The sequence below is a fragment of the Bubalus kerabau genome, chromosome 19, assembly GCF_029407905.1.
Source record: "Bubalus kerabau isolate K-KA32 ecotype Philippines breed swamp buffalo chromosome 19, PCC_UOA_SB_1v2, whole genome shotgun sequence".
Classification (NCBI taxonomy): domain Eukaryota; kingdom Metazoa; phylum Chordata; class Mammalia; order Artiodactyla; family Bovidae; genus Bubalus; species Bubalus kerabau.
In genome coordinates, this window is record NC_073642.1 from 57,059,592 (window position 1) to 57,070,293 (window position 10,702).

The window sequence follows — 10,702 nt, forward strand, 5'->3', positions numbered from 1 at the left end:
ACTGACAAAAATTAAATACAGAAATAAAATATTAAAAGCAACAAGGGAAAAATGACAAATAATATACAAGGGAACTCCCATCAGGTTATCAGCTGATTTCTCAACAGAAACTCTACAAGCCAGAGGGGAATGACATGATATATTTAAAGTGATGAAAGGGAAGAAACTACAACCACAAATACTCTTCCCAGCAAGACTCTCCTTTAGATTTGATAGAGAAATCAAAAGTTTTCCAGACAAGCAAAAGTTAAGAGAATTCAGCACCACCAAACCAGCTTTACAACAAATGCTAAAGAAGCTTCTCCAGGCAGGAAATACAAGAGAAGGAAAAGATCTACAGAAAATAAACCCAAAGCAATTAAGGAAACAGTAATAGGATCATACATATTGATAATTACCTTAAATGTAAATGGATTAAATGCATCAACCAAAAGACATAGACTGGCTGGGTGGATGAAAACATGTTGCATGTATGCACTTCCACTTACCACATGACTCTGCTTGACAACCCCCAGATTGTATGTAATTATTTTATATTGTTAAGTTAATCATGTTCCCATTATGGCTTGCAATTGTAATAATCTTTTATTTTTTGTCTGGCTGTTGATTGTGAAAACTGATAAACATCTTTTACTATTGTCAAAAAAAAAAAAAAAAAAAAGCTCAGTTAGAGTCCCAGGCAGGAAAAGAGAGAAAGGGGCAGAACATTTCTTTGGAGAAGTAGTGGCTGAAAACTTATAAAATTTTGTAAACTTACAATCCAAATAGCCTAGAGAATCTCAATTAGAGTAAATACAGAGAACATCTTAAAAGCACTAACAGGAAAATGCTACATTACATACAGGGGACAATAACAAAATTAACAGTTTGCTTCTCATTCAGGAAAAATGATGTCAGGTGACATATTCAAAATGCTTAAAGCAAATGAAATCACTCAGAAATTCTACATCTTACAAAATAATCTTTCAAAAATTAGAGTGACCACTAAAAACCTGCTAGAATTTATAAGTGAGTTCAGTATGCTTTCAGGATACCAGATACAACAATTAATTGTATTTTTTATATACTTGCAAAGAACAATCTGGAAATGAGAATAAGAAAGCAATTCTCTTTACAACAGCATCAAAAAGAATGAAATATTAGAAATAAATTTAACAAAAGAAGTGCAAAACTTTGTTGAAAGAAATTCAAGAAAACCTAAATAAATGGAAAGAATCCAGCTTGTTCATCTGGAAGTTCTTGGTTCATATACTGTTGAAGCCTAGCCTGAAGGATTTTGAGCATTACCTTGCTAGGATGTGAAATGAATGCAACCATGTGGTAGTTTGAACATTCTTTGGCATGCTCTTCTTTGGGACTGGAATGAAAACTGACCTTTTCCAGTCCTGTGGCCACTGCTGAGTTTTCCAAGTTTACTGACATACTGAGCGTAGCACTTTAACAGCATCATCTTTTAGGATTTGAACTAGCTCAGCTGGAACTCCATCATCTCCACTACTTTTGTTTGCTTCCTAAGGTTCACTTGACTTCATACTCCCAGACGTCTGGCTCTAAGTGAGTGACTGCATCATCATGGTTATCTGGGTCATTAAGACCTTTTTTTGTATAGTTCTTTTGTGTATTCTTGCCATCCTTCTTAATCTCTTCTGCTTCAGTTAGGTCCTTGCCATTTCTGTCCTTTATCATGCCCATCCTTCTGTGAAATGTCCCCTTGATATCTCCAATTTTCATTTTATTTCTTAAAATTTTCCTTTCTTAATTTTTTAACTTCTGGTTGAGCTCTGTCTTTGTTGCTGCACACAGGCTTTCTCTAGTTCTGACAAGCAGGGCCCCCTCTCTAGATGTGGTGCCTCAGGTTCTCTTTGTGGTGGCTTCTCTTCTTATGGAGCATGGGCTCTAGGGTCCATGGGCTTCATCAGGTGCGACTCTAGGGGTATAGCTGCTGCTGCTGCTAAGTCGCTTCAGTCATATCCGACTCGTAGCGACCCCATGGACTGCAGCCCACCAGGCTCCCCCATCCCTGGGATTCTCCAGGCAAGAATACTGTAGTGGGTTGCCATTGCCTTCTCCAAGGGGCCTAGAGCACAGGCTAAAAAGTTATGGGCTTAGTTGCTCTGCAGCATGTGGGATCTTTCTGGACCAAGGATTAAACCAGGGTCCCCTGCATTGGCAGGCAGATTGTTAACCACTAGACCACCAAAGAAGTCCTTCCAATTTTCTTGAAGCAGTCTCTAGTCTTTCCCATTCTACTGTTTTCCTCTATTTCTTTGCATTTTCCATTTAAGAAGGCCTTCTTACCTCTCCTTGCTATTCTCTGGAATGCTGCATTCAGTTGTGTATCATCGTGGTGGTGGTTTAGTTGCTAAGTCATGCCTGACGCTTGCAACCCCACAGACTGCAACCTGCCAGGCTCCTCTGTCCATGGGATTTCCTAAGCAAGAATAGTGGAATGGGTTGCCATTTCTTTCTCCAGGGGATATTCCCTGACCCAGGGATCAAACCTGGGACTCCTGCATTGCAGGAAGTCTCTTTACCAACTGAACCACCAGGGATGCCCCCTTGGGTGTATCTTTCCCTTTCTCCATTGCCTTTCACTTCTCTTCTTTTCTCGTATATTTGTAAAGCCTCCTCAGACAACCAGTTTGCCTTCTTAGATTTCTTTTTTGGGGATGATTCTGGTCACTGCCTCCATTAGAATGTTACAAACCTCCATCCATAGTTCTTCACGCACTCTGTCTATCAGATCTAATCCCTTGAATCCATTCATCACCTCCACTATATAATCATTAGGGATTTGATTTAGGTCATATCTGGATAGCTTAGTGGTTTTCCCTACTTTCTTCAATTTAAGTCTGAATTTGGCAATAAGGAGCTTATGATCTAAGCCACAGTTAGCTCCAGGTCTTGTTTTTGCTGACTGTCTAGAGCTTCTCCATCTTTAGGTGCAAAGAACATAATCAATCTGGTTTCAGTACTGACCATCTGGTGATGTCCATGTGTACAGTCATCACTTGGGTTATTGGAAAAGGGTGTTTGCTATGACCAGTGCATATTCTTGACTAAACTCTCTTAGTCTTTGCCCTGTTTCATTTTGTACTCCAAGGCCAATCTTGCCTGCTGTTTCAGGTATCTCTTGACTTCCTACTTTTGCGTTCCAATCCCCTATGATGAAAAGGACTTTTTTTTTTTTTTTTTTTTTTGGTGTTAGTTCTAGATATTGTTTTGGGTCTTTATATGACCAGTCAACTTCAGCCTCTTTGACATCAGTGGTTGGGCCTGGACTTGAATTACTGTGATGTTGAGTGGTTTGCCTTGGAAATGAAGTGAGATCATTCTGTCGTTTTTGAGATTGCACCCAGCTACTGCATTTCAGATTCTTTTGTTGACTATGAGGGTTACTCCATTTCTTCTAAGGGATTTTTGCACACAGTAGTAAATATAATGGTCATCTGAATTAAATTTGCCCATTCCCATCCATTTTAGTTCACGGATTCCTAAGATGTTCACTCTTGCCATCTCATCTTGCCAGTGAACTCAGTGTTCACTGCTTGACCACATCCAATTTACCTTGATTAATGGACCTAACTTTCAGGTTCCTATGCAATATTGTTCTTTACAGCATCAGACTTTACTTTCCCCACTTTCCCCAAGTGTCATTTCCGCTTTGGCCCACCCATTTCATTCTTTCTGGAGCAATTCATAATTGCCCTCTACTCTTCCCCAGTAGCATACTGGACACCTTCCAACCTAGGGGGCTTATCTTCTGGTTATATCTTTTTGCCTTTTCATACTGTTCATGGAGTTCTTGTGGCAAGACTACGGATTGGTTTGGCATTTTCTGCTCCAGTGGACCACATTTTGTCAGAACTCTTCACTATAACTTTCTTGGGTGGCCCTGCAGAGCATGGCTAATAGCTTCATTGAGTTATGCAAGCCTCTTTGCCATGACAAGGCTGTGATCCATGAAGGAGATCATAATATAATGTCATTAAAAAGGATTATGTACTGATATATGCTATCACATGATGAACCTTGAAAATATTATGATCACTGAAGGAAGCCATTCACAAAATACTGCATATTATACAGTTTCAGTTACATGAAATATTCAAATAAGCAAATCCAGAGAGACAGAAAGTACATTAGTGGTAGCTTAATACTGGGGAGCAGAAAGTGTAATGGGGAGTGGCTGTCAATGGGTATGGGTTGTCTTTTGGAAGTGGTGAAAGTGTTCTAATATTAGATAGTAGTGACGGTTGCACTCTGTGAATATGCTAAAGACCATTTAACTGTACACTTTAGGCAAATTGTATGGCATGTAAATTATATCTTAATAAAGTTGCTACCCTCTCTCCCCCTACCCAAAAATGAAATAAAGACATTTTCAAAGGCAAAAAACATCCAGAGAATTAATTGCTAGTACACCTGTTCTGTAAGAAATGCTAAAAGTTCTTCATTGTTGAAGGAATATGACACCAAATGGCAACTTATACTTACAGAAAAGAATGAATAGCAGTGGAAATAATGAATATGTGAATAAAAAATATGAATCTTTTTCTTCTCTTAATTTCTTAAAAGAATATGACTGTTTAAAGTAAAAAGTATAGCAATGTATTATTGAATTTAAACCATATTGCCAGATTAGCTGTTTTTAAAAACACATGCTAAAAGGAACAGTATTCTTGTTAATAATATATCATAGAATAAAATAAAATGTAATTACCAAAGTTAAATTAAAGTGGAAGACCCCCGTGTATGTACTATTTATGATTTCCAGGCTGGGAGCAAGTCCTGCTGATGTGAATATGCTGAGAAACTCCTTTGTAGTAAACTCAACTTCAGATTGGAAAAAACACTGGATTTTCTTTGGGAAAGAGAAAAACAAAAGCAAGTAGTGACAATTTAATGAAGGGAAACATGTTTTACATTAATTTAAAAGTGAGGAGAAATCTATGAAAAGTAGATGCTGCTAAAGATTACTATCTCTAGTAATTCTAGTCTTTAACTTAAAAAAAATCTATTTTGAAAAGTACACTTTTCAAAAGTCAGTAAGCTATTATGCTAATGTCATAACAGATTTCAATACATCCTATAATAATATTTTCTGTCATAGAAATGGTCATAAAGTTATTATATTTAATAAACATAGAATCAAAGCCTAATGCTATCACATATAGAAATTTTTATTTTATTAACATCATTATTTTGTGTCTAAATAAAAAAAAAGCAAGTGTATGAAGCAAAATCATTTCACTGCATTTTTATTGAATATTTCCCAGTTGTGAGAAGGTAAATGAAAAGGTAGTGATCATAAATGGTGGATTTTCTTGAAAATCAATACAGATAAGACGAGCTTCATCTCATTTGGTTCTCTTAGTAGAGGTCACTTTGGGCAAGTTACCTATCTGAATTTCAGTTTCCCTATCTATAAAATGAGGAAACATTCATTCCAAGGATATTTACTGAGCCCTTACCATGAAGCAGGCAGCGTCATAGGTGCTGGGGAAACAGAAGTGAACAAAACAGGCAAAAATCCTTGACCTAATGGGATTTGTATACTAAGGGTGTTAACCGGGTCCCCTGGGATTCTCCAGGCAAGAACACTGGAGTGGGTTGCCATTTCCTTCTCCAATGCTTGAAAGTGAAAAGTGAAAGGGAAGTCGCTCAGTCATGTCCGACTCTTCGCGACCCCATGGACTACAGCCCACAAGGCTCCTCCGTCCATGGGACTTTCCAGGCAAGAGTACTGGAGTGGGATGCCATTGCCTTCTCCAGGTTAACCGGGAGATAACCCCAAATACAAAGGTGTTATCACTTCTCCACAATTTATTGCTGTTTGTTAAGATGGTATATAAGCTCCAAATTCTAAGCACCCCTTTGAGTTACTCATCACTGAGTTCTCCTATACGTATGTGCATTGCATGTAAATAAACTTTTCTCTATTTTTGGCTGTGCCTTGCAGCTTGCAGGATCTTAGTTCCCCAACCAGGGATTCAGCCCAGACCATGGCAGTAAAAGTGCTGAGTCCTAACCACTGGGCTGCCAGGGAATTCCCAAAGTTCATATTTATCTCCTGCTCAATCTGTCTTTTGTCAGTTTATTTTACAGGGCCCAGCCACAGAACCTAAGAGGGGAGGTTCAGTACTTCCATATAGTACTTATCTTAAAGAAGATTAAATGTTATAATGAACATGAAAATGCTTAGAAAAATGCCTGACACACGTTAATACTTTATAACTGTTAACTATTATTTCTACTAATTCCTCTTCTAGAACTGTGCTGTGATGTGCCTAATCTCTCAGTCATATCTGACTCTTTTTGACCCCATGGACTGTAGCCCACCAGGCTCCTCTGTCCATGGAATTCTCCAGGCAAGAATACTGGAGTGGGTTGCCATGCCCTCCTCCAGAGGATCTTTGCAACCCACGGATTCGATTCAGGTCTCCTGCATTGAGGTGGATTTGTTACTGGCTGAGCCATGAAGGAAGCCCCTTCTAGAATTAGCACATTACAACTATGCAAAAACTAGGTTATAATTCGCCTTCACAAATGACAAAACTGAAGATTAGAGAGGTTAGGTAACCTGCCGTAGGCCACACAGCCCATGTATGGTAGAACCAAAATTTGACCCCAGTTCTGTAAGTCTCTCTTTCTCTAGAGCCCATTTCTTTTCTAAAATATGTACTCAGAGACTCAGTCATATCTGACTCTTTTCAACTCCATGAACTGTAGCCCACCAGGCTCTTCTGTCCATGGGCTTTCCCAGGCAAGAGTACTGGAGTGAGTTGCCATTTCCTTCTTCATTTCCCATTATATTTAATCACAAACAGGAAAGACATGTGTGACTCAAAGGTCATGAACTTCATAAGAGCTGTAAATAAAAAATTAAATATATGTTTGGCATATCAAGAAGGAATGGGGAACTAAGTCACAGCAGACTTTAGGATAAATGTATTTGTCCTTATGGAACATTTTTCTTTGTTTTGTTGTATTTATCATGGATTTTTAGACAATCTGTGCAATTTTCACTAACATTTTTGTTAGCATTTGCTTCATGACTATCTTAACAACATTTTATTTTGCTGTGCTTTTTAAACTTTGTCATTATTTGAATCAAAGGAATCAAATAACCCTTCCCCAAAATGACAGCTGCAATGTGGTAATTGTTATGAAAGGAAAAGATTCTTTCCCAAGTCCATGTGAGGTAATGTTCTTTCTCTAACAGGCTACATCTGTCAAACTTCAAATGAACAAATTAGATTCATAAAAAATGAAGATCGTTACAGCCAATCTTTTTTTAAAAAGAGGAAGGAGGCATCTTAAAAAAAAAAAGAAAGCAAACTGCCCAGAGTGTTCAATGGTTAAATGAAATATTTCACTTGATCCAAGGGAAATGAAATAGAAAGGATAATTATTTATATCTAATTTCACCTCCTGAGGTCTGAAAATGGTAGAAGATATTTGAAAAGAGTACAGTGCTACTGGTTTCACATTTGGACTTAAAAGGAGTACAAGGGATTGTAAGACACATGCTATTAGTAATGGACCTTACCAAGTCATCAGAGGAAAGATACAATTTGATCATTTCATCCCTTGGGGGAATCCCTTCACTATCACAAGCAAAGCGTGCCTCTGTGTCACCTAAATAATACAAACACATATATGTATATTTTAGGTCATTAAGGAAGAATTTCCATTAAAAAACATATTTTTAAACAGGAAATATTTTTTAAAGAATAAAAATTATAATTGTATATTTTAAATTCCCATGACTCTAGATAAAGTTATTCTCCCATTTTTTCATTTTAAAGATACAATTGCTGTTGTTTTTCAGATGCTAAGTCATGTTCAATTCTTTGTGACCCCTTGGACTGCAGCACGCCACACTTCCCTGTCCTTTACTATCTCCCTGAGTTTGCTCAAACTCATGTCTATTGAGTCACTGATGCCATCCAATCATCTCATCCTCTGTCACCCGCTTCTCCTCCTTCCCTCAATCTTTCCCACATCAGGGTCTTTTCCAATGAGTCGGCTCTGTGCGTCAGGTGGCCAAAGTATTGGAGCTTCAGCTTCAGCATCAGTTCTTCCAATGAATATTCAGGGTTGATTTCCTTTAGGATTGACTAGTTTGATCTCCTTGCAGTCCAAGGGACTCCCCAAGGGTTTTCTCCAGCCCTAAAATGTTAAAGCTAGTTTTGAAAACTAATTTCAAAAGTATCAACTCTTAGGCGCTCAGCCTCCTATTTATGGACCAACTTTCTTATCCATGCATGATACTGGAAAAATCAGAAACTTGTCAGCAAAGAGATGTTTCTGCTTTTTAACATGTTGTCTAGCTTTGTCATGGCTTTCCTTCCAAGGAGCAAGCATCTTTTAATTTCATGGCCGCAGTCACCATCAGCAGTGATTTTGGAGCCCAGGAAAATAAAGTCTGTCACTGTTTCCACATTTTCCCCTTCTATTTGCCATGAAGTGATGGGACCAGATTCCGTGATCTTAATTTTTTTAATGATGAGTTTTAAGCCACTTGTCTATGCTGTGTTTGGAATAGAGACTAGTTCTATACTGAGATATTTTTTCCTCAATTGCAGCAGTCCCTGAATAAACTGTGGTATTACAGCTTTAAATACTGTCCAGCTCTGGTTTTCTTTGGCAGAATGAAGTTAAAGCCAGATGCAGCAAAGTACTGAAGCCCATCACAGGTAGGGCTAAATGAAGAGTGACTACAGACATCTTTTATAATGAGCATGGGTTTTGGTGGTATACAATGGCAAAATACTTTTTAAAAGACTGTTTAATTTAAAGATGAGTTAGGGATTTTTTATATCATTTTTGAAAAAGTGTTTTAAATTTTCTGATCTTTTTGAAATGAAAAATGGCTGCCAAGAATATGCTGACAGTTTCAAAAAAGTAAATCAGGGCTCAATATGTCCTTTCAAACTGAAGGTTCATTTGAACAAGGAACATGAAGTCACATACCTTAAAAAGTGCATGCTGTGGAGAGAGCATTTTGAATATAGGTAGTGGGAAATGTTTACATTATTATGTGATTTTGTTGTAGGAAATCTCATAAATATATCACCCATGATTAATGTCATATCTGTAATACTCTAGAAATTTGAACATGGAATTTTTACTTAATTTAAATATCTCAAATGAAATTTGCAAAATGCAAAAAATCTGATGTACAGAAAGATGAAAGCTTGCTAACATTTTTTCAATAAAAACCTTTACAAAGTTGAAACACGGGATTGAAAAATCACTTATCCTTAGATCACTTATCCTTGTGCTGTCTTTGTGGGATACTCTTCCACATGCCTGCATAGACATTTGGGGGACCCATATATATTGCTATCTTTCCTGCAATGTTTTCTGTGACTCCATCCTGTGCCCAGTTGGAAGTATATACTCGCTCTTCTCTGAAGTCTCATAAGTTTGCCAGTGACTCTGTGATCTTAGTTTATATCCATATTTGTGTAATATATTCTCTAGTAGATATAGGAAATAGAACTGGTTCACTCCACAACTCATCCAATTCTGCAACACATCCATGTGTAGAAGAGAGCCTGAAGTCTCTCCATCCACTCAGTCAACAATTTTTTGAGCATCTACTATATTCTGGTAGATCCAGTTTCGGAAACTACAGAAGCTATACGATCTGCACAAATAGAAGTGGATTTGTCTTATTCCTTTTATAAAGTTTTATACCATGAAAATCCAATTCATCAATTTGATCCATGCATTAATTTCAGAAAATTCTCAGATTATTAGCCTATAATTCAGTTTACAATTCACCTTACATGTAACCATTCGTGGAGGAAAAATCAAAAAGATCTATCCAAATAATTTAAGCTTTGTAAATATAAAATGCTCCTTAAAATTTAAATATTGTATGACTTACAAGTAATGAAATACTATAGCTAAAGAAAAGTCCCAATGTGCACAATGATATTATTAGAAACCTCTACAATAGATAGTACCCAGGAAAAACTGGAAGATAAGGTAAAGAAGAAGTTAAAAGAAAAAACTGTTAGTGTTAGTGAGGAAAGGATATAAAGGGGAACTCCTGAGGAGCTTTTCTCTATTTTAGAGAGTAAGAGTCTGAAACCTACCTTTATTATATGTTATTCCTGATGAAAAGTCAAACATGTTCAAAAGTAAAATCAGAACATATAAATGTGGCAATTCCATCTGTTAGAAGAAACAAGAATTGTTTCCATTCATTTACTCTGAACACACTTTTTAGTTCCTTTTGCTATAAACAACAGCATAATAAAGAAAACATCTCTCTTTTGAATTAAAAACATTTCTTATTATGTGATAAAAGCAGGGAACAATGGACTAAACTCTACCCTTACTCCTTAGTTGGTGAGAAAGATATTTATAATTATTGTAAACTAAAGAGCTGTGGCTCAGGTTTTTCTGCAATCCATGTCACTGTTAGAGAGGCATGATTAATTCTACAGCTGTGTAAAACACAACCTGACTTGATAAAGACTCAGGATGATATAGTTGTACTTGATCTAAGATTCTGACTGCAATGCTCTTGAAAGAGACAACCCACGTGACTCCTAAGCATCCCTACACATCCTTACTGGGTACCAAGAATGCAAGGCCCTTTTCTCAGCATTGTGTTTGCAGCAAACAACCTTGAAGGATGAGGCAACATCTTCCCTGGACAAGCACAGGCTTGTTCTCATGA

The 10,702-nt window shown here is 37.2% G+C and overlaps 1 protein-coding gene across 1 annotated transcript in view; it reads right to left on the bottom strand.

Moving 5' to 3' along the window:
• The window catches only part of CATSPERB (cation channel sperm associated auxiliary subunit beta), a 126,403-nt gene extending 116,212 nt beyond the window's left edge, over positions 1–10,191 (bottom strand). Inside the window, exons 1-3 of the mRNA XM_055555899.1 lie at positions 10,113–10,191; positions 7,553–7,641; positions 4,724–4,864 (exon numbers count right to left, since the gene is read on the bottom strand). Of these exons, the coding sequence (XP_055411874.1) occupies positions 4,724–4,864; positions 7,553–7,641; positions 10,113–10,191 (309 nt within the window). The remainder of the gene's footprint in view (positions 1–4,723; positions 4,865–7,552; positions 7,642–10,112) is intronic.
• Positions 10,192–10,702: the final 511 nt, after the last annotated feature.